Source organism: Macaca thibetana, chromosome 10 (assembly GCF_024542745.1).
Source record: "Macaca thibetana thibetana isolate TM-01 chromosome 10, ASM2454274v1, whole genome shotgun sequence".
Lineage (NCBI taxonomy): Eukaryota > Metazoa > Chordata > Mammalia > Primates > Cercopithecidae > Macaca > Macaca thibetana.
This window is the reverse complement of record NC_065587.1, coordinates 9,955,128-9,979,252: the sequence shown is the minus strand read 5'-3', so window position 1 is coordinate 9,979,252 and position 24,125 is coordinate 9,955,128. Positions and strand designations below refer to the sequence as shown.

The 24,125-nt window shown below is 43.6% G+C and overlaps 3 protein-coding genes and 1 non-coding gene across 20 annotated transcripts in view; 3 read left to right on the top strand and 1 right to left on the bottom strand.

The window, feature by feature from the left end:
- ST13 (ST13 Hsp70 interacting protein) overlaps nucleotides 1-24,125 on the bottom strand; it is a 285,343-nt gene that overhangs the window by 74,965 nt on the left and 186,253 nt on the right. The gene's annotated exons all lie outside the window — the stretch shown is intronic.
- Nucleotides 1-24,125, top strand: part of LOC126963577 (E3 ubiquitin-protein ligase RBX1) — a 598,764-nt gene that overhangs the window by 516,888 nt on the left and 57,751 nt on the right. The gene's annotated exons all lie outside the window — the stretch shown is intronic.
- Nucleotides 1-24,125, top strand: part of XPNPEP3 (X-prolyl aminopeptidase 3) — a 73,966-nt gene that overhangs the window by 40,903 nt on the left and 8,938 nt on the right. For all 7 annotated transcript variants that reach the window (XM_050805895.1, XM_050805891.1, XM_050805894.1 and 4 more), the window contains 3 exons: nucleotides 13,411-13,473; nucleotides 15,609-15,722; nucleotides 18,843-18,928. In XM_050805895.1, the coding sequence (XP_050661852.1) occupies nucleotides 13,411-13,473; nucleotides 15,609-15,722; nucleotides 18,843-18,928 (263 nt within the window). The remainder of the gene's footprint in view (nucleotides 1-13,410; nucleotides 13,474-15,608; nucleotides 15,723-18,842; nucleotides 18,929-24,125) is intronic.
- On the top strand, nucleotides 21,947-22,050 carry LOC126929981 (U6 spliceosomal RNA). Its single transcript, XR_007717406.1, has one exon. It is a non-coding gene; the product is annotated as a U6 spliceosomal RNA (small nuclear RNA).

Here is a 24,125-nt window from a genome sequence, read left to right as displayed (position 1 = left end):
TTCAGGTGATTCTCCTGCCTCTGCCTCCCAGGTAGCTGGTATTATAGGCATGTGCCACTACGCCTGGCGAATTTTGTATTTTTAGTAGAGATGGGGTTTCTCCATATTGGTCAGGCTGATCTAGAACTCGCAACCTCAGGTGATCCGCCTGTCTGGCCTCCCAAAGTTTTGGGATTACAGGTGTGAGCCACCACATCCAGCAGCTGTTCCATTTCTTCATCCGTTTTGAGGACATATGTCACTCCTGGAAGTGTGCTTGTTAGGTTGGCTATTGCCCAGCTCTCTTTTTGGCTCTTCAGAAGAGGAGGAGAACACTGGACGTGGTGGTGATGCCAGTAGTCCCAACTACCCGGGAGGCTGAGGCAGGAGGATCACTTGAGGTCAGGAGTTAGAAGCTATAGTAGACTGTGATACAGGTGCTGCTATGATAGTGCCTGTGAGTAGCCACTGCACTCACAGGCAGCACAGCAAGACTCTATTTCTTAAAAAGAAGGGGATTTCATAAGTTCTTCACCCCAAGGGGTATCTGAGTTAAAGCAAAGAGAGAATATTATTCTCTTGCTTTAAGCATCTCTTGAGGCACCAGAAGCATCTGTTGAGCTTCTGTACACTCATTTATTGACTTCCTTCCCCTTAGCAACAACCTTGCGTTTCTTAATCATTTTTAAATTTTTTTATTTATATATAAAGTGTACAACATATTTTGATATACATATGTGTAATACAGTGGTTACTGCAGTCAAGAAAATGCATTTATTATTAATTTGAATGCAAACCTTTCCCGCTGAAGGAAACTTCCTCAGTCAGCTATTGAGGTAGTCCAATCATAGGGAGATAAATTGGATAAATACAGAAAATGGCACTATACTGTTGGCAGCCAGGACAATTTTTATGAATAGTTTAAGCTTCAGTGGAGCCCACTGGTATATGTCACTGTTCAGTGCATCACTGGCTGACTTGAGTTCCTCCACCCATTTCATAGACTTGGTTGCCATTTCAAGAAATCAAGTTAGGCCATCAACTGTTGGTTCCAATCACCTTAAAATTCTGGCATAGAGTTTCTTTGGTATCAGCATGCCCTACTTTGATTGTTCCCTTAGAATTTTCATAGAGATTTCCAAAGAGCAGCTCCTCACATGGAGGGCTCTTTTATTGTCCAGTTATTTGTGACCCACTTGTTAGACCAATTGCAAGTCCATCAGTGACAGCCCAAAAATCAATATTTACCCAAATAATAGGGCTTTTGTGTCCAGTTCTTCTATCAGGACTATGATTATAGCCTGTAATTCAGTCCTGTTGACCAACTTGTACTTAACTTTTTCCATAGGATTTTACTTTCTGCTGGACTCTGAACATCTACTTTTCATACAGAATTGCCCTCAGTTCTAGAACAGCCATCTGTGAAGCAGTCCAGTTGCCTGGCATTCGTGGGCAAATAATAGAAAGGAGGGATCCTAGGGGGAAAAGACTACTTGCTCATGAATCTGATGATTCTTTCACATAGATCCCCTGGTAGCATGCTGCATATAGTTCATTTCCATTTTATGACACAGCTTCTTTGGACATTGTCCATCTTATTGAAATGCATTTCTTTTTTTTTTTTTTCCAATAGAGATTACTACTTTACTTTTCTTTTTTTTTTTTTTTTTTGAGACAAAGTTTTGATCTGTCGCCCAGGCTGGAGTACAGTGGCGCAGTCTCGACTCACTGCAACCTCTGCTTCCCGGTTTCAAGTGATTCTCCTGCCTCAGCCTCCTGAGTAGCTGGGATTACAGACGCCCACCACCATGCCCGGCTTATTTTTGTATTTTTAGTAGAGACGGGGTTTCACCATGTTGCCCAGGCTAGTCTTGAACTCCTGACCTTAGGTGATCCAACCGCCTCTGCCTCCCAAAGTGCTGGGATTACAGGCATGAGCCACCATGCCACCATCTCGCCTGTCGCCCAGAGTGCAGTTTTTTAAATTCCCAAAAAGTAGCTTTATAACTTTTTTTCAAAAATCCGCCCGTCTCGGCCTCCCAAAGTGCTGGGATTGGCTTGAGCCAGTACAGACAGACTTGAACCCTGGACTCTCAGATTAAAAATCTGATGCTCACGCAACTGAGCTATGCAGACTTCTAACCAGACTTTTTATCCCTTTCACAGCAGCATCCCCACATCCCATGAGTTAATTCTGTCATTCGTAAGTGCTTCATTAAGAGGCCCAGAGAGTATTGTACACTGTCTTACTCCGTCCAGTAGACGTAAAAGAGTTTCTTCTCCACCTCCAGGGCATTTTACTCACATATTTGTGAAAGGTCTTGTGTTCCCTGCCAGGAGTTGGGGTTATGAGATCCTGGCCTGCATATCAATATTCTTCATTTATTACCATGCTGATATTAAAACACAGCATTTTGACATCTGATGTTAGAGACTCATTGGAACCTTTCTCTTTCTAAACTTCCTTTTAACTCAGATAATAAACATATCTGCCTTGGGATTTTTATAGTCTGAGGAGTTTAATGACAGGCAGTTGTGGATCCCAAACCTTCCTGTAAAATTCTATCAGGGTTGGCCTTTGTCAATTTTTGTATCATTATTTTTGGAGAAACAGGGTTTCACCATGTTGGCCATGAGGTCCTGAGCTTGAGCACTCTGCCCACCTGGGCCTCCCAAAGTGCTGGGATTACAGGCATGAGCCACCACGCCTGGCCTCTATGTGTTTTTTATTTAATTGTGGTGAGATGCATATAAAATTTTATCATTTTAGGCCGAACACGGTGGCGCATGCCTGTAATTCCAGCACTCTGGGAGGCTGAGGCAGGTAAATCACTTGAGGCCAGGAGTTTGAGACCAGTCTGGGCAACAAGGCGAGAAACCCCATCTCTACTAAAAATACAAAAAATTAGCCGGGTGTGGTGACACATGCCTGTAATCCCAGCAGCTTGGGAGGTGGAAGTTACAGTGAGCTGAGATCATGCTATTGCACTCCAGACTAGGCAACAGAGTGAGACTCTCAAAAAAAAAAAAAAAAAATTTACCATTTTAGCCATTTTTAAATGCATGTCTTAAAAATGGCTAAAAATGGAAATTCAGTGACATTAGGTATATTCATACTGTGTGTGACCATTACTACTATCTTTTTTCAGACTTTTTTATCATCCCAAATAGAAATTATACTCAATAAATAATAACTTCCCATTCTCCCCTCCTCCCAGCCCCTGGTAACTTTTACTTTTTCTGTGACTCTGCCTATTCTAGCTACTTCATATAAGTAGAAGCATACAGTATTTGTCTTTTTGTGACTGGCTTACTTCACTTAGTAAAATGTTTTCAGAGTTCATCCATTTTGTAGCATTTATCACAATGACATTCCTCTGTGGCTGAATGCTATTCCATTGTATGTATAGACGTTTCCTTCATCTTTTCATCTGTCTTTGGACACTTGGGTTGTTTCCATCTTTTGGGCTATGATGACTAATGCTGGTATGTACCTGGGTTTACAAATAATTGTTCAGGTCCCTGCTTTCAGTTCTTTGGGGTATATACCCAGAAGTAGAATTGTTAGATCTGTGGTGATTCTGTGTTTAATTTTTTTTTTCTTTTTTTGAGACAGAGTCTCCATTTGTTCCCAGGCTGGAGTGCAGCAGCACCATCTTAGCTCACTGCAACCTCCATCTCCTGGGCTCATGTGATCTTCCCACCTCAGCCTCCTGATTATATGTTTAATTTTTTGAGAAACCACCATCCAGTTTTCCACAGCACATGGACCATTTTACATTTCTACCAGCAATGTACAGGGGTTCCGGTTTTTCTACATTCTTGCCAATCAATGCTTGTTATTTTCTGCCATTTGAGTCCTAGCCACCTTAACGGGTATGAAATGACATCTCATAGTTTCTATTTGCATTTCCTTAACATGTTGAGGATATTTTCATGTGTTTATTGGTCATTTGTATATCTTATTTGGAGAAATACCAGTTCAGTTCCTTTGCCCATTTTTTAAATCGGGCTGGGTATTTTTGTTGTTGAGTTGTAGGAATTCCTTATATGTTTTTGATATTCCTAATCCGATATATGGTTTGCAAATATTCTCCCATTATGAGGGTTGGCTTTTTACTATTGATGGCATCCTTTAATGCTCAAGATTTTTTAATTTTTATAAAGTCCAGTTTGTTTTTTTGTTGTTGTTAACTGTGCTTTTGGTGTCATATCCAAGAAAATATTACCAAACCCAGTGTCATAAAGATATTCCCCTGTGTTTTCTTCTAAGAGTTTTATAGTTTTTTGTTTAGGTCTTTGAGCCATTTTGAGTTAATATTTATATATGGTGTAAACTAAGGGTCTAACCTTATTCTTTTTCATGTCCCCTTTCTTTCTTGATTTTATTTCTTTTGTAAAGTCCTAAACTTACTATCTTTTTATTATCCAGGAAGTTGGGATAAAAGATCTTAAACTGCCTTTTTACATCTTCCTGAGATCTAACAGCAAAGTCACATATGAAGTTCATGCTGGTGGATGCCTTTTATCACAGTATCATCATAACCTGGGTGAGGGGTAGCCAATAATGGAGTTCATTTCTGTCCTCATACAACCAGAACCATACTGTCTGCATCCACAGCTTTTCTGCAGCTTCAGGAGGCACTGACTGTATGACGAGGGAGGGGCAGGACAGTCGCCCATATCTAGATAACATATGATAGGCCCCTCCCTTCATCCATTTTAATAAACTAGGGGTTTCCCTGTGAACCATTCTCTCTCACTCAGCAGTATTCAAAATGAGAGATACTGTTCTTTGATCTAAAATTCTCAGGAACCATTTTTAACAAGAGTTCCTCAAGGTATTCATGTAGTAATCTAGAAAATGGCTCATTTTCTTCACTGAATAGCCCCTTACATCCGTGTTTTTTTTACCCATCACTGTCAACTTGCCGCTCGAATTATTTTAGCTGGGGTTGGTCTCAGTTGACTCATCAAAAAAAAACGGTAGTAGGACAGTTTCTTTGGGTTGGAGCTCCATCTGTTGATCAAAAAGAGAAGCTCATCTAAAAGAGATTCTGAGCTTACTGTCAGCCAGCACTGAAGGCACTAACCAAACTACTGAATATTTAGACCTACCAGCAATTCAGAATTTCCTCCGAATCCATTTTGCTAGCTCATGAAGTTCAGGGTCTATCATTTCCACACTCCATGATTTCAAACATGTACCATAGCAAACCAAGGATGAATTTTTAAAGAAATGAGTCAGTTGTGCTGGGACAGCTGGATATCCACATGCAAAAGAATGAAGTTGTGACTAGGCACGGTGGCTCACACCTGTAATCCCAGCACTTTGGGAGGCCAAGGCGGGCAGATACGAGGTCAAGAGATAAGACCATCCTGGCCAACATGGTGAAACCTCATCTCTACTAAAAATACAAAAATTAGCTGGACGTGGTGGTGGGCACCTGTAATCCCAGCTACTTGGGAGGCTGAGGCAGGAGAATTGCTTGAACCTGGGAGGTGGAAGTTGCAGTGAGCCAAGATCATGCTACTGCACTCCAGTCTGGTGACAGAGCGAGACTCTGTCTCAAAAAAAAAAAAAAAAAAAAGGAATGAAGTTGTACCCCTACTTCATACGTTATCTAAAAATTAATTAGCCAAGTGTGGTGGCATATGCCTGTAATCCTGAGTACTCGGGAGGCAGAGTCTCCCTTTGTTCCCAGGCTGCCGTGTGGCAATAGGAGAATCACTTGAACCCAGACCAGGAGGCGGAGATTGCAGTGAGCCAAGATTACACCACTGCATTCCAGCCTGGGCAACAGAGCAAGACTCTCTCACAAATTAAGTAAATAAATAAATAAAATGGATCAGTGACCTAAACTTAAGAGCTAAAATTATAAAACTATTAGGAAAAAACATAAGGGTGAATCTTCCTGACCTTGGATTTGCCAAAGGATTCTTAAGTATGATACCAAAAGTACAGGCACCAAAAGAAAAAGTAGATAAATTAGAATTTATCAATGTTTAAAACTTCTGTACGTCAAAGGACACTTTTCTCACACTGAGAAACAGCCTTAGAGGAAAAAAAAGGCCGGGCGCGGTGACCCATGCCTGTAATCCCAGTACTTTGGGAGGCTGAGGTGGGCAGATCACCTGAGGTCAAGAGTTCCAGACCAGCCTGGCCAACACAGTGAAACCCTGTCTCTACTAAAAATACAGAAAATTAGCCAGGTATGGTGGTGGGTGCCTGTAATCCCAGCTACTTGGGAGGCTGAGACAGGAGAATTTCTTGAACCTGGGAGGCGGAGGTTGCAGTGAGCCAAGATCACACCACTACCCTCCAGCCTGGGCAACAGAGCAAGACTCTGTCTCAAAAACAAAGTAATTAATTAAACAATTTAAGAATAAATGAAAAGGCTGAGCATGGTGGCTCACGCCTGTAATCCCAACACTTGGGGAGGCCAAGGTGGGCGGATCTCTTGAGCCTAGGAGTTTGAGACCAGCCTGAGCAACATGGAAAAACCCCATCTCTATGAAAAATACAAAAATAAGTTAGCTGCATGTGGTGGTATGCTCCTGTAGTTTCAGCTACTCACAAGACTGAGGCGGGAGGATCACTGGAGCCTGGGAGGCAGAGGCTTCAGTGAGCCGAGATCGCAGCACTGCACTTCAGCTTGGGTAACGGAGTGAGACCCTGTCTCAAAACAAAATAATTTTTAAAAATAATAAAAGACAAAGGGACTGGGCATGGTGGCTCATACCTGTAATCCTTGCACTTTGGGAGGCCAAGGCAGGGAGATCATTTGAACTCAGGAGTTCAAGAGCAGCCTGGGCTACATAGTGAGACCTCCTCTCTTTTTATTAAAAAAAAAGAATTTAAAAAACTTTTTAAAAATTGTTTAAAAGGACACTATCCAGAAAGTGAAAAAAAGGAATGAGAGAAAATATTTGCAAATCATGTATCTGATAAGGTTCTACTAGTATCTAGAATATTTAAAGAACTTTTTGGTTGGGCGCGGTGGCTCAAGCCTGTAATCCCAGCACATTGGGAGGCCGAGACGGGCGGATCACGAGGTCAGGAGATCAAGACCATCCTGGCTAACACGTGAAACCCCATCTCTACTAAAAGATACAAAAAACTAGCAGGGTGAGTTGGCAGGCGCCTGTAGTCCCAGCTACACGGGAGGCTGAGGCAGGAGAATGGCGTGAACCCGGGAGGCGGAGCTTGCAGTGAGCTGAGATCCAGCCACTGCACTCCAGCCTGGGCGACAGAGCAAGACTCCGTCTCAAAAAAAAAAAAAAAAACTTTTTTTTTTTCCAGATGGAGTTTCACTCTTGTCACCCAAGCTGGAGTGCAATGGCCTGATCTTGGCCCACCGCAACCTCCGCCTCCCAGGTTCAAGCAATTCTCTTGCCTCAGCCTCCCAAGTAGCTATGAATACAGGCGTCCGCCACCATGCCTGGCTAATTTTTTTTTTTTTTTTTTTTTTTTTTTTTTTTTTTGAGACGGAGTCTTGCTCTGTCGCCCAAGCTGGAGTGCAGTGGCGCGATCCTGGCTCACTGCAAGCTCCGCCTCCTGGGTTCACGCCATTCTCCTGCCCCAGCCTCCCGAGTAGCTGGGACTACAGGCGCCCGCCACTGCGCCCGGCTCATTTTTTTTGTATTTTTAGTAGAGACGGGGTTTCACCGTGGTCTCGATCTCCTGACCTTGTGATCCGCCCGCCTCGGCCTCCCAAAGTGCTGGGATTACAGGCGTGAGCCACCGCGCCCGGCCGCCTGGCTAATTTTTATATATTTAGTCGAGATGGGGTTTCTCCATGTTGGTCAGGCTGGTCTCGAACTCCCGACCTCAGGTGATCCACCCTCCCCCCTCCGCCTCAGCCTCCCAAAGTGCTGGGATTACAGGCATGAGCCACCGCGCCCGGCCTATTTAAGGAACTCTTACAGTTCAATAACAGGCCAGGTACAGTGGCTCATGCCTATAGGCCCAGCTACTTGAAAGGCAGAGCTACTCGCGCTACTACGCCTGGCTAATTTTTGTATTTTTTGTAAATACTGAATTTCACCATGTTGCTGAGGCTGGTTTCAAACTGCTGGACTCAAGCAATCCACCCAAACAAAGTGCTGGGACTACAGGCGTGAGCCACTGCGCCCGCCTGTATGACTCCATTTATGTGAAATATCCAGAACAGGTAAACCCATAGAGACAAAAAGCAGGGAATAGGGTGAGAGGAGAACAGAAATTAACTGCTTAATAGGTAAGGGATTTTCTTTTCTGGTGATGAAAATGTTTTGGACCTAGAGAGAGGTGGGGGTTGCAAAACATTGTGAATGTACTAAATGTCACTAGGTTGCTCACTTTATTGGTTAATTTATATGATGTGAATTGTATCTCAGTAAAAAAATCAAGAATGAATTAGTTGTCTTCTAAACATTCCTTACTTTTCCTACTATGTTTTGGTTTTGGTTTTGGTTTTGTTTTGAGACAGTCTCTCTGTGTCGCCCAGGCTGGAGTGCAGTGGCGCAATCTCTGCTCACTGCAACCTCTGCCTCCAGGGTTCAAGCGATTCTCCTGCCTCAGCCTCCCGAGTAGCTGGGATTGCAGGCGCCTACCACCACTCCTGGCTAATTTTTGTATTTTTAGCAAAGATGGGGTTTCACCATGTTGGTCAGGCTGGTTTCAAACTCCTGACCTCATGATCCACCTGCCTCTGCCTCCTAAAGTGTTGGGATTACAGGTGTGAGCCACCGCGCCTGGCCAACATTCCTACTTCTAAGTGGCAGTTAGAGTTCAATTGTTAAAGAAGACCCAGAGACAGTGCTTACAAATACACAGTCATTACAGGAAAAAGGTTTCATAGAGCAACTGCATTAAAGTTAAAGATATGTATCACAGCCTGTGGCTGTCTCACAGCAAGGAGTCTGGAGAAGACAGGTGCAGGCTCCTGTTTTTCTCCCTAGGTAAGGGCTTGGTGGTTCTCTCACAGACCAGGAACCAGTGATGAATGCCCAGAACACCTCAGAACCCAAGAGCCTAAAATGGAATCTCACTTAGGATTTTTGATTTTGGTCACATAGGCATATCCATGCTATGTAATAGTAAAGCCCTCTGGCGAGCTCATGGAGACCCAGTACAAAGCATTGATCTGTTATCAAGTACTGACAAGCTGATACAAACTGCTCTGAAACTCCCCGCAACACTGTTTATCAGTATGCTTCAGGCCTTGGCCCGAATCAGTGTCATACAGAACTTTAGCAAAACAGCTCAGGCTAATTTCAGACCTGCTAGAATTAAGCCTCATAGCATAATAGCACACAAACATTTGAGGCCTGCTTCTCTATATTCTACCTTTAGTCTTCCAAAGTTAAACATTCTTGTTTTCCTTTAACCATTCCTTTTATTTATTTAAGATGGAGTCTTACTCTGTAGCCCAGGCTGGAGTGCAGTGGCGCGATCTAGGTTCACTGCAACCTCCGCCTTCCGGGTTCAAGCAATTCTCTGCCTCAGCCTCCCGAGTAGCTGGAATTACAGGTGCCCGCCACCACGCCTGGCTAATTTTTGTATTTTTAGTAGAGACAGAGTTTCACCATTTTGGCCAGGCAGGTCTGGAACTCCTCACCTCATTATCCACCTGCCTCAGCCTCCCAAAGTGCTGGAATTACAGGTATGAGCCACTGCGCTCGGCCTCAAATCACTGATTTTTAAAATAAGGAAGCTAAGAAACGATCCATGGGACAATATTAAGGGCTGCCTCCCCCCATCTCTCTCTCTGTCACTCACACACACACACACACACACCTTTCATGAAATGGTTTGTGAAATGCTTTTTCTCTCTACTCTCCCTTCTCCATTAGCTTTACAGTGTTCGTTTGTGATGTGTTCTGATTATAAGATGCAGGGTGAAATGCAGAGAAAGCCCATTTTACATTTTTTAACAGTCAAAATACATTCAGGTAGCACTTAGTGAAGTAAGAGTGTTAAATCTTTATTGGGAGTGCGGACTACGTTGTGACAAGACAATCCTAAGAAGTGCCAATCATACAGTCTAACTCTTGATCTTTACTGGAAGGATATCAAGCATATAGTAAGGGTAGGTAGCATTTGAACTGCGTGTCATGTGTACCTGGAATGCTCTGTAAAGAAATTGACTCATAGGAGGCACATTCATTACAAAAAGAAGTAAAGCAAGATTAGGCATTTGATCACCTAGGAAGGAAGAGGAACTTTTCTATCCTGTTGAGTCTGCATAACAGTTTGAAAGAGTCACAACTGTCCTGGCACAATGGTGTGCACCTATAGTCCCAGCTACTCAGGAGGCTGAAGCAGAAGGATCACTTGAGCCCAGGAGTTCAAGGCAGTAGTGCACCATGATTGTGCCTATGAATAGCCACTGCCCTCCAGTGTGGGCAACATAGCAAGACCCCATCTCTTAAAAAAAAATTTATTTTTATTTTTTATTTTTTATTTTTTATTTTTTTTTGAGACGGGGTCTCGCTCTGTCACCCAGGCTGGAGTGCAGTGGCCGGATCTCAGCTCACTGCAACCTCCGCCCCCCCGGGTTCACGCCATTCTCCTGCCTCAGCCTCCCGAGTAGCTGGGACTACAGGCGCCCGCCACCTCGCCCGGCTAGTTTTTTGTATTTTTTAGTAGAGACGGGGTTTCACCGGGTTCACCAGGATGGTCTCGATCTCCTGACCTTGTGATCCGCCCGTCTCGGCCTCCCAAAGTGCTGGGATTACAGGCTTGAGCCACCGCGCCCGGCCAAAAAAAAATTTTTTTAAGCCATGACATCAACAATTATCTATGCCAGGCAATAAGGGTTAAAAGCAAAGTTAATAAAAAGACAAATCCCTCTTTTGAGTGAGTGAAGCCACTAGGACTGCCATATTTTTTAGGTTTCATGCTAAAAATATAGTGCTGAATAAGTTATTTGTCAACATTTGTGATTGTGTGTGCAAGTGTCCTTTATTTTTTTATTTTTTTATTTTTTTTGAGACGGAGTCTTGCTGTGGCACCCAGGCTGGAGTGCACTGTTGCAATCTCAGCTCACTGCCACCTCCACTCTCTGGGTACAAGTGATTCTCCTACCTCAGCCTCCTGAGCAGCTGGGATTACAGGTGCCCACCACTATGCCCAGCTAATATTAGTGGAGACAGCAGGGTTTCGCCATGTTGGCCAAGCTGGTCTCAAACTCCTGCCAAAGTGATCTACGTGCCTCAGCCTCCCAAAGTGCTGGGATTACAGGCGTGAGCAGCACACCCAGTTGTTTAATTTTTTTTTTTGAAATGGAGTCTCGCTCTGTCACCCAGGCTGGAGTGCAGTGGCATGATCTTGGCTTACTGCAACCTCCACCTCCCAGGTTCAAGCGATTCTCCTGCCTCAGCCTCCCAAGTAACTAGGACTACAGGTGCCCGCCACCACGTGCAGCTAATTTTTTTGTATTTTAGTAGAGACCGTGTTTCACTGTGTTAGCCAGGATCATCTCAATCTCCCGACCTCGTGATCTGCCACCTGGGCCTCCCAAAGTGCTGGGATCACAGGCATGAGCCACCACACCCGGCCCCTTTAATTGATTTTAATTGCTCATTATCCAGCAGATATTTACTGAGTACCAACTATGTGCCAGGCACTGCTCTAGGTTCCGAGGATACATTAGTGAGCACAATAGACTATCCACGCTCACTCTCCACAGTTACATTCTGGCGGAGGAGAGACAGTAAACAAACGACATGAAGTCATCTGGAATTAAATGCTATGAAGAAAAACAAAGCAGTGAAGGGGGATGAAATGTGATGGAAGGTGCTAATTTAGATGGGATAGTCAGGAAGGGCCTCTATGAGGAGGAAACATTTGAGGAAAGATTTGAATCTAGAGGGAGCAAGCCATGCAAATATTCCCACCATTGCCCCACTTGCTTTTACTCTATTGGGCATTTTGGCAATGCCATTACCTCATACTAAGAAATGTTTTCATGTTTTCTTTTTTTTAGACAGAGTCTTGCATTGTGGCCCGGGCTGGAGTGCAGTGGCGCAATCTTGGCTCACTGCAACCTCTGCCTCCTGGTTCACGTGATTCTCCTGTCGCAGCCTCCTGAGTAGCTGGGATTACAGGCGCACACCACCACATCCAGCTGATTTTTTGTATTTTTAGTAGAGATGGGGTTTCCCTATGTTGGACAGACTGGATTCAAACTCTTGACCTCATGATCTGCCCGCCTCAGCCTCCCAAAGTGCTGGGATTACGGGCGTGAGCCATCACGTCTGGCCTGTTTGTTTGTTTGTTTGTTTGTTTTCTTTAGAGAAATAGTGTCTCACTATATTGTCAAGGCCGGTCTTGAGCTCCTGAGCTCAAGCGATCCTCTCACCTCAGCGTCCTAAAGTGCTGGGTTACAGGTGTGAGCCACCCTAGGAGGCTGAAAAAATTAAAAATTACAAAAAATTTAAAAATTACTGGGCATGGTGGCGTGCACCTGTAGTCCCAGCTACTTAGGAGGCTAAAGTGGGAGGATCACTTGAGTACAGGAGTTTGAGGCTGCAGTGAGTTCTGATCACTCCATTGCACTCCAACCTGCGGGATGGAGTGAGACTCTTGTCTCAAAAAAAAAAAAAAATGCACACGCATATGGTGTGGTTATCACAGAGAATTAATAAAAGTACTTATACTATAGGCCAGTGGTTTTCAGTGGGGGAGCAGTTTTGTCCCCTGGGGAGCATTTTGGTAATGTCCTGTTGTCACAATTGGGAATGCTTCTGGCATCCTACATAGAACAGGACAGCTCTCCCACGAGGAATTATCTGGCCCCAAATGTCAGTAGTACGGAGGTTGGGAAATCTTGATGTAGACTAGACCATTCAATCCATAATTTCATACATGGTGCTATTGAGGCATTTTGTTACGTAAATAACAAATGTGTATCTTAGTATGTGCTGCTATTACAAAGTACCTGAGATTGGATAATTTATAAGCAATAGAAATGTATTTCCTCAAAGTTCTGGAGGCTGGGAAGTCCAAGGTCAAGGTACTAGCAGATTCAGTGTCTGGTGAAGGGACATTCCTGATAGATGACACCCTCTAGGTATCCTTATATGGCAGAAGGGACAGAAAACCAAGAGGGGCCAAACTCACTCCTCCAAGCCCTTTTATAAGGTCACTAATCCCATTTATGAGGGCAGAGCCCTCATGATTTAATCACTACTCAAAAGGCCCCACTTCTTACTATCACCCCAATGGGGATTAAATTGCAACGTGAATTTTGGAGGGGACACATTCACATCAAAGCAAAATATTTTCCTTTCAGAAATCTATATTATTATCCCCAGTAAGTCACAACTTCAGGTTGACAAAATTGTGGGGAAAGGTGCTTTTCATTTGAGCTCCAGTATTTTGAATGTTCAAGTAAGCAACATAGAATGAGATCATGTTCTTTTCATCCTCCTTTCTCTTTGCAGGCTTTCATAGAAACCATGTTTGCCAGTAAAGCCCCTGTGGAAGAAGGCTTTCTTTATGCTAAGGTGAGATTTAGATGGTTAGCTTCACCGTCTTGTTGGAGGTGAATATAATAATTTGATTTGCAGAAATGGTAGTGCAATTTGCTTTCATGATAGTCATGACCAGCATGTCATTGGAGAGGATTTGTTTCTGAAATATCACTGGTCATTTTTAAGTCTAAAATATACTGTGTTACAATTAAAGGAAGAAAATTGCAAAGTAGAACAGATGATGATGAAGGGAAAATTTAGCAATGCGAGGTGACAAAAGTAATACTGTTTAGGTCAATGTCAAAAAGAGGCTGAGGGCTGGGCGTGGAGCTCATGCCTATAATGCCAGCACTGTGGGAGGCCAAGGCAAGTGAATCACTTGAGGCCAGGAGTTCGAGACCAGCCTGGCCAACATGGCAAAACCCCATCTCTACTAAAAATACAAAAACTAGCTGGGTGTGGTAACGTATGTCTATAATCCCAGCTAGTCAGGTGGCTGAGATACGAGAATCACTTAAACCGGGGAGGCACAGGTTGCAGTGAGCCAAGATCATGCCACTGCACTCCAGCCTGGGCAACAGAGCAAGACTGTCTCAAAAAAAAAAAAAAAAAATGCTGAGGACAGGCGTGGTGGCACATGCCTGTAAAATTTGGGAGGCTGAGATGGGAGGATCACTTGAGTCCAGGAGTTCGAGACCAGCCTGGGCAACATACTGACACCTCATCTCTACAAAAAATTTAAAAAAATTAGTTGGGCATGGTAACACACCTATAGTCCAGTTACTCTGGAGGCTGAGGTGGGTGGATGACTTGAGCCTGGAAGATTCAGGCTATAGTGAACTATGATTGCCCCACTGCACTCCAGCCTGGGTGACAGAGCAATACCGTGTCTCAAAAAAAAAAAGAGGTTGAGAAAGTGCTGTAGATAGTAGCAGATACTCACCAACCTCCAGCTCCATCCTGTATCCTAGAACGTAGTGAAATTAGTAGGACTGCAATTTTCCTAGCATCCATTTTCACTTTTCCAGAGCATTTAGATTCGTAGCTATTTGAAAGATTGGAATTAGTAATTTAGAGCTGTTGTTAAAAATGTAAGTCACATTTCAGTGTTTAGCTAAATCAGAATAAACAAATAGTAACCTTACATGATTGTATTTCAAGGCTCAGCCTTCATCATAGTTTTCTGTCTTCTGGACTTAATTTGAAAATTATAAGAGATTTAGAGAACACTAGGCCAGGCGCGGTGGCTCAAGCCTGTAATCCCAGCACTTTGGGAGGCCGAGCCGGGTGGATCACGAGGTCAGGAGATCGAGACCATCCTGGTGAACACAGTGAAACCCCGTCTCTACTAAAACTACAAAAAACTAGCCGGGCGAGGTGGCGGGCGCCTGTAGTCCCAGTTACTCGGGAGGCTGAGCCAGGAGAATGGCGGGAACCCGGGAGGCGGAGGTTGCAGTGAGCTGAGATCAGGCCACTGCAGTCCAGCCTGGGCGACAGAGCGAGACTCCGTCTCAAAAAAAAAAAAAAAAAAAAAAAAAAAAAAAAAAAGAGATTTAGAGAACACTAAAGAAAAAAGAACAGATTTCATGCCGGGCGCGGTGGCTCAAGCCTGTAATCCCAGCACTTTGGGAGGCCGAGACGGGCGGATCACGAGGTCAGGAGATCGAGACCATCCTGGCTGACACGGTGAAACCCCGTCTCTACTAAAAAATACAAAAAACTAGCCGGGCGAGGTGGCGGGCGCCTGTAATCCCAGCTACTCGGGAGGCTGAGGCAGGAGAATGGCGTGAACCCAGGAGGCGGAGCTTGCAGTGAGCTGAGATCCGGCCACTGCACTCCAGCCTGGGCGGCAGAGCGAGACTCCGTCTCAAAAAAAAAAAAAAAAAAAAAAAAAAAAAGAAAAAAGAACAGATTTAATAATAGGGTTGAAATAACAGGATTTATGGGAATAAAAGAGTATACTTAACATAGATTATAGTACATGGGGTGAGAATAAAAGAGATGGACTGAAATTACAGCATAAAAGGTTTGGTTAGGTATGATGAATAGTTTTCCAGTAATGACTTAAGATAAGTACTGGTATGGAGGTATGGGCAGTTGAAGAGAGCCTGGGCTGGGGCAGCCCTACAGAAACCCTTTGAGTCATACCTTGCTGTTGTTTTTCACAGTTTGAATTTGAATGCCGGGCTCGTGGTGCAGACATCTTAGCCTATCCACCTGTGGTGGCTGGTGGTAATCGGTCAAACACTTTGCACTATGTGAAGAATAATCAACTCATCAAGGTATGTGAAATGCCCTCAGTGCTACCCCCACTAGGTCCAGATACCCTAGTAGAAAACCTGCTAACCTCATGGTCCCCTAACCTTCAGCTTTCACAAATTAGCTGACATTTTAAAAATATTTTATTGCTTTAAAAATATTTTATTGCTTATTACAGGCATTATCTCATTTTATCCTTAAATTAGCTCTGTTAGAAAGGAGCAAATATTAACATGACTTTTTAATAGATGAGGAAAATGAACTTTAAAAAATAAAACAACATAGGCCAGGTGTGGCTCAGGCCTGTAATCCTAGTACTTTGAGAGGCCAAGGCAAGTGAATCACTTGAGGTCAGGAGTTCGAGACCAGCCTGGCCAAGATGGTGAAACACGTCTCTACTAAAACTACAAAAATTAGCCAGGCGTGGTGGCACGTGCTTGTAATCCCAGCTACTCTGGAGGGTGAGGCAGGAGAATTGCTTGAGCCCGGGAGGCATAAGTTGTAGTGAGCCGAGATCACACCACTGTACTCCAGCGCTCCAGCCTGGGCTGTGGAGCAAGACTCTGTCTCTAAATAAATAAATAAATATTTAAATATTTAAAAACCTAAAACAACATATTAGTGCAGAGCCAAGTATTCTACTCTAAAGCCTCTGCTCTTTTCACTATAACTCTCATTGTCTAAGGACTTGCAGCAACAACAGTGAGCCAAGCGGATTTTCTGGGCAGAAAGACTTTAAGAAATCGCTATTAGCTGTGAGGGAACATATCTTCTATGATTTTCTTCCCATGTGACTCTACAAGTGAAGGAATTGTGTGTTCCTTTACTAAGTCCATTTCTTTACTGATTTAGTATTCAATAAATCCAAAAGAAAAAAATATAGGAAACATGTAAATTATACAGCATAATTTAAAAAAACAAAAACAAAAATGAATACCCATGAACCAGGCAGTCAATTTTAGAGCTAGAACAGTAGCAATACAGCACACCTACCCTTATGCTGTCCCATCCCACTTCCTCAAAGGTAACTGGTAACCTAAATTTTGTTTTTCCCTTGACTTTTAAGAAATAGTTGTATTACATACATAGGACTCCCCAAACAGTATTAATTAGCTACTGCTTGTTTATAAACTCTATACAAATTGTATACTGTATATGTAGTTTGGAGGGATTTTTTTTAACTCATAAATATCATAGGTTGGGTGAGGTGGCTAACATCTGTAATCCCAGCACTTTGGGAGGTCAAGGCGGGCAGATCCCTTGAACGCAGGAGTTCAAGACTGGCCTGGGCAACATAGTGAAACCCTCTCTCTACAAAAAAATGCAAAAATGAACCAGGCATGATGGCACATGCCTATAGTCCCAGTTACTTGGGAGGCTAAGGTGAGAAGGATCATCTGAGCCTGGGGAGTTCAAGGTTGCAGTGAGCTGTGATCACACCTCTGCACTCCAGCCTGGGCAACAGAGCAAGACCCTGTCTTCAAAAAAAATAAATAAAATATAGGCCAGACACAGTGGCTTATGCCTGTAATCCCAGTACTTTGGGAGGCTAAGGCAGGTAGATCACTTGAAGCCAGGAGTTCACGACCATCCTGGCCAACATGGTGAAACCCTGTCTCTACTAAAAATACAAAAATTAGCTGGGCGTGGTGGCGCATGCCTGTAGTCCCAGCTACTCGGGAGGCTGAGGCAGGAGAATCTCTTGAACCTGGGAGGCAGAGATTGCAGTGAGCTGAGGTTGCACCACTACACTCCAGCTCTGGGCAATAGAGCAGGACTCCATCTCAAAAAAAAAGTCAACATTTCATAAAATACATTTTATCCAGGATTTAGTTGTTTATTAGCAGAAATTTATTCAATCTTTTACCAAAAATGAAAAATCACATCCATTATTTTAAGTTGCCATTACTGTATGTTATCATTTACTCACTATTCTACTGTTTGTCAAATGTTGTACTTACTTAGATATGAATAATATATACTCTGTCTTCACAGGCATAGAGAGATAATTTCAGCATAACATGACAATTAGAAAGTTAGAGATATACTTAAAGTTTTCTTCTTTCCCCACATGTATTATGATGGAGAGCAAAAGGGGAGTGGGGCCTGACGCGGTGGCTCATGCCTGTATTCCAGCACTTTGGGAGGCTGAGGCGGGCGGATCATGAGGTCAAGAGATCGATACCATCCTGGCCAACAGAGTTAGCCAGGCATGGTGGCGTGCGCCTGTAGTCCCAGCTACTTGGAAGACTGAGGCAGGAGAATCGCTTGAACCCAGGAGGCAGAGGTTGCAGTGAGCTGAGATCACACCACTGCACTCCAGCCTGGGCAACAGAGCAAGACTCTGTCTCGGGAAAAAAAAAAAAAAAAAAAGGGAATTGATATTCCAAGGTTAAATGTTTAAGGGTGGCTGTGTTTGAATAAGGCCCAGCATACCAACGTATATAGGATTGGTTTTTTCTTTTCTCATATACCAACAAAGCAAAAGCATATGGGGGTTTTTTTCTTTAAAAAAACGATAATAGTGATATTTATGATGTGTTAATGTTTATACCTAGTAATTCAATCCCAAGGAATCTGGTTCCAAAGCCTATACACTTAAACACTATGCATTGCCAACTTTCTTGAGGCAGTGTGAATTCATCTGAAAAGTTTTGTTTTATTTTCACATGCCCCCTGTTTCAAACATCTGAAAAGTTTAGATGCTGTGTAGATAAATAGAAGAAACCAGCAATTAGTGTCCTTCAAATTAGAGCTTTAAAAAAAAAAATGGACCAAGTGTGATGGCTCACGCCTGTAATCCCTGCACTTTGGGAGGCCAAGGTGGGCAGATCACCTGAGGTCGGAAGTTCTAGACCATCCTGACCAACATGGAGAAATCCAATCTCTACTAAAAATACAAAATAGCCAGGTGTGGTGGCAAGCACCTATAATCCCAGCTGCTCGGAGGCTGAGGCAGGAGAATCGCTTGCACCTGGGAAGTGGAGGTTGTGGTGAGCCAAGATCACGCCATTGCACTCCAACCTGGGCAACAAGAGTGAAACTCCGTCTCAAAAAAAAAAAGGCATACTTTGGATTAGGATTACTAGAAACAACTTATAATCATGAGCTTATCCACTTTAACCTGTCTTACTTTGTTCCAGGATGGGGAAATGGTGCTTCTGGATGGAGGTTGTGAGTCTTCCTGCTATGTGAGTGACATCACACGTACCTGGCCAGTCAATGGCAGGTAGGGTTTCTACAGAGTAACATACCCCACTGCTTCTTAGGAGTATGAGTTGGAATATGGCTATACTTGGAATGAATGACTAAAGAAATACTATAGGTCCATTCCTGGTCAAGTTAGGTTGCAAAGCTCCTCATTATTTTCTAAGACTGTTGTGTTAGCCAGGTAAAAGTCCATTTTTAAAAAACTATAATGGGCCAGGCGTGGTGGCTCATACCTGTAATCCCAGCACTTCGGGAGGCCAAGGCAGGCAGATCACCTGAGATCAGGAGTTCAAGACCAGCCTGACCAAAATGGTGAAACCCCGTCTCTACTAAAAATGCAAAAATTAGCCTGGGCATGGTACTCGGGAGGCTGAGGCAGGAGAATCACTTGAACCCAAGGGATAGAAGTTGCAGTGAGCCAAGATTGGACTACTGCCCTCCAGCCTGGGTGACAGAGTGAGATTCCATCTCAAAAAAAAAAAAAAAAAAAAAAAAACTGGCCAGGCACAGTGGCTCATGCCTGTAATCCCAGCACTTTGGGAGACCGAGGCAGGCAGATCATAAGGTCCAGAGATCGAGACCATCCTGGCTAACACGGTAAAACCCCGTCTCTACTAAAAATACAAAAAATTAGCCGGGCGTGGTGGTGGGCGACTGTAGTCCCAGCTACTCGGGAGGCTGAGGCAGGAGAATGGCGTAAACCCGGGAGGCCGAGCTTGCAGTGAGCTGAGATCGCACCACTGCACTCCAGCCTGGGCGACAGAGCAAGACTCTGTCTCAAAAAAAAAGAAAAACTATAATGGATAAATTTGGTGAATAGGGCTTTTTGCCTGTGGACATTGCCCAGTGCACATAGCTTGGGCAGCAGAAAGCCACAGCCTTATTGATTTAAGATATCAAAGGACAGATTTAGGTGCTGGCAGAATAGCCAGAAAGATGAAGGAAAATCCTTGACGAGAAGGGCTCGCAGAAACTGTGAGCCCCAAAATCTGCATACAGATTATTTAAAAATCCTTGGCTAGTCACTAAACTATGTGTTCTGAGGAGGCCTCACGAGGCTCAGCAAAATACCAGCAGCTAGAAGCAGAATAAACTGAGAAGATATTTTAGTTGCTTCCCAGTGAAAACAGAGTTTGTAGTTTGAATCTATCCAAGTTAACAAAATTGCTAGACGTGAGAAGAAACAGGTAATTGTGACCTGTATTCAAGAAAATCTGATGACGAAATAATCCCGGCCAGGTACAGTGGCTCACGCCTGTAATTCTAGCACTTTGGGAGGCCGAGGCAGGTGGATCACTTGAAGTGAGGAGTTCAAGACCACCTGGCCAACACGTGAAACTCTGTCTCTACTAAAAATACAAAAATTAGCTGGGCGTGGTGGCGGGCGCCTATAATCCCAGCTACTCAGGAGTCTGAGGCAGGAAGACCTCTTGAACTGGGAAGGGGAAGTTTGCAGTGAGCTGAGACTGCACCACTACACTCCAGCTTGGGCGACAGAGCAAAACTCCATCTTAAGAAAAAGAAAAAAAAAAAAAAGAGAGAGAAATGATCTTAATGTTCCAATTAGCAGAAGGACTCTAAAGTAGCTGTTACAGATATGTTAAAGGAAGATGTAGACATAATGAGCGAACAGATGGAGAATCTCAATGAGAAATAGAAACTAAAAAGAACCAGGGATTCTGGGAAGACGGCAGCAGCAGGATAGTTTTTCAAACTTTTCAAATTGTCACATAAACATAGAGCAACTAGCTAACAAAACCAAACACCAGGTAATATTTGTTACCTCAGAATAATTACCTCCTAATTCACAAACATTCAGTCTGTAACTGCACAATTAGCAAAATCTAGACTGATAAACTACGTCAAGCGCCTGGATTCTTTAACAAATACATTACAAGGAAATGAAAAGAGGTGGAGGAGGAGCCTATTAACTAAAAGAGGTTTTAGTTATATCAAATATATTACAAATGAGTGTATCAAATACATTAAAAATGAGCACAAAGAAAATTATCTTGGGGTGAATAGTTGGGTGATAAAAATATTTTTAAAAACACAAAGGACAGCCAGGCGAGGTGCCTCATGTAATCCCAGCACTTTGGGAGACAAGACAGGAGGATCACTTGAGCTCAGGAGTTCAAGACCAACATGGGCAACATAGTGAAACCCGGTCTTTACAAAAAATACAAAAAAATTAGCCAGGCATGGTGGCACGTGCCTGTAGTCCCAGCTACTCGGGAGGCTGAGGTGGGAGGATTGCTTGAGCCCAGGAGACAGAGGTTGCAGTGAGCCAAGACTGCACCATTGCAGTCCAGCCTGGGTGACAGAACCAGACCCTGTCGCAAAAAAAATAAAAAGAAAAAACCCCACAATGACCAAGCATAGTGGCATGCACCTATAGTCTCAGCTACTCAGGAAGCTGAGGCAGGAGGATCACTTGAGTCCAAGGGTTCTAAGCTGCAGTCCACTATGTTGATCAGGTGTCTGCGACAAGTCCATCATCAATATGGTATCCGCTCAGGAGCGGGGAACTACCACGTTACCTAAGGAGGGCTGAACTGGCCCAGATCAGAAACAGAGCAGGTCACAACTCTTGTACCGATCAATAGTGGGAACAAGCTTGTTAATAGCCAGTACACTCCAGCCTGAGCAAAAGAGCAAGACCCCATCTGTAAAAAGAAAAATTTTTTTTTAAATTAAAATTAAAAAAAAAAAATGCAAGGAAAAGGGAGTGACTGCTAACAGATACAAGATTTGGGAGGAGATGGTAATGAAAATTTTCTGGAATTAGGAGTAGTGATGGTTGTACAACATTGTGAATATACTTAAAACCACTGAATTGTACACTTTTTTAAGTGAAGGAATTTTATGATAAATGAATTATATCTCAATAAAAATTATAAATTCGGTCAGGCATTGTGGTTCATCCTGTAATCTCAGCACTTTGGGAGGCCAAGGCTAGCAGATGACTTGAGCCCAGGAGTTCCAGACCAGCCTGGGCAACATAGCAAAACCCCATCTCTACAAAAAAACTTTAAAAGTGCTTCCTTCAGCAGCACATATACTAAAATTGGAACAATACAGAGATTAGCGTGGCCCCTACGCAAGGATGACATGCAAATTTGTGAAGCATTTCATATATAATCATGAAAGAAAAAAATTAGCTGGGTATGGTAGCATGGGCCTGTACTCCCAGCTACTAGAGAGACTAAAGTGGGAGGATCACCTGAGCCCGGAGGTCAAGGCTGCAGTGAGCTGTGACTGCACTACTGCACTCCAGCCTAGGCAACAGAGTGAGACCCTGTCTTTAAAAAAAAAAAAAAAAAATTAAATTCATGTGTAAATAATAGTACACACAAATAAAAAATCACAATTAACTGACTACAAACTGATACGGCTAGCGTGGTGGCTCACACCTGTAATCCCAGTGTTTTGGGAGGCTGAGGCAGGAGGATCACTTGAGGCCAGGAGTTCAAAACCAGCCTGGGCAACACAGCAAGACCTCTATATCTACAAAAAATTGACCAACTATGGTGGCGCACACCTGTAATCCCAGCTACTTAGGAGGCTGAGGTGGCAAAATCACTTGACCCCTGAAATTTTTGGTTACAGTGAACTACGATCACGTCACTGCGCTCTAGCCTAGGTAACAGAGCAAGGCTCTTATCTCCAAAATAAAAAAGGCTGGGCACGGTGGCTAACACCTATAATCCCAGCACTTTGGGAGGCCAAGGCAGGTGGATAACCTGAGGTCAGGAGTTTGAGACCAGCCTAGCCAACATGGTGAAACCCTGTCTCTACTAAAAATAACAACAACAAAAAAAAATCAGCCAGTCGTGGTGGCAGGCGCCTGCAGTCCCAGCTACTTGGGTGGCTGAGGCAGGAGAATCACTTGAACCCGGGAGGTGGAGGTTGCAGTGAGCCAAGATCACACCACTGTACTCCAGCCTGGGCAGCAGAGTGAGACTCCATCTCAAAAAAAAAAAGTTAGGATGAGGGTTACTTATTGGTAAGATTGTAATTATTCTGGGACCTATAGAAAGGTCTTCTGGGATAGTCTGCCAAGTTTTTATTTTTTTATTTTTATTTTTTTGTCTGACTGGTATTCACCTTATAATAATTTCTTTTTTTTTTTCTTTTTTCTTTTCTTTTTTTTTTTTTTTTGAGACGGAGTCTCGCTCCGTTGCCCAGGCTGGAGTGCAGTGGCACAATCTTGGCTCACTGCAACCTCCAGCTTCCAGGTTCATGCAATTCTCCTGCCTCAGCCTCCCAAGTAGCTGGGCTACAGGCGGGTGCCACCACGCCAAGCTAATTTTTGTATTTCTAATAGAGCCACCGAATAATTTCTTAAGGTTTATGTTTGATTGATTTGTTTGACTTTCTATATCTGTGTTTTGTTTTACAATAAAAAAAATTTTAAATTTTAAATGACAATTTTAAAGCCAAAAAGTACATTAACTGAAATAGGAAATTCACTGGGTGGACTTAACTGTAGATGGGAGGCTGCAGAAGTTTGCAATCTTGAAGATAAATAGAAAGTATCCAGCTGGGGCCGGGGGCGGTGGCTCACTCCTGTAATCGCAGCACTTTGGGAGGCTGAGGCAGGCAGATCACAAGGTCAGGAGATCGAGACCATCCTGGCTAACACGGTAAAACCCCGTCTCTACTAAAAATATAAAAACAATTAGCCAGGCGTGGTGGTGGGTGCCTGTAGTCCCAGCTACTTGGGAGGCTGAGGCAGGAGAATGGCGTGAACCTGGGAGGCAGAGCTTGCAGTGAGTGGAGATCGCACCACTGTACTCCAGCCTGGGCAACAGAGCAAGACTCCATCTCAAAAAAAACAAGAAAAAAGAAATTATCCAGCTGGAAGAATAGAACTACATTGTAAAAAGGCCAGGTGCAGTGGCTCACACCTGTAATCCCAGCACTTTGGGAGGCCCAGGCGAGTGGATCACTTGAGGTCATGAGTTCAAGACCAGTCTAACCAACATGGTGAAACCCCGTCCATACTAAAATAACAAAAATTAGCTGGGCATGGTGGCAGGTGCCTGTAATCTCAGCTACTTGGGAGGCTGAGGCAGAGAGCCATCCTCCCATCTCAACCTCCCAAGTAGCTGGGATTATAGGCACCTGCCACCATGCCTGGCTAATATTTTGTTTTTTTATAGAGGCAGGGTTTTGCTATGTTGCCCAGGCTGGTCTGCAACTCCTTGGCTCAA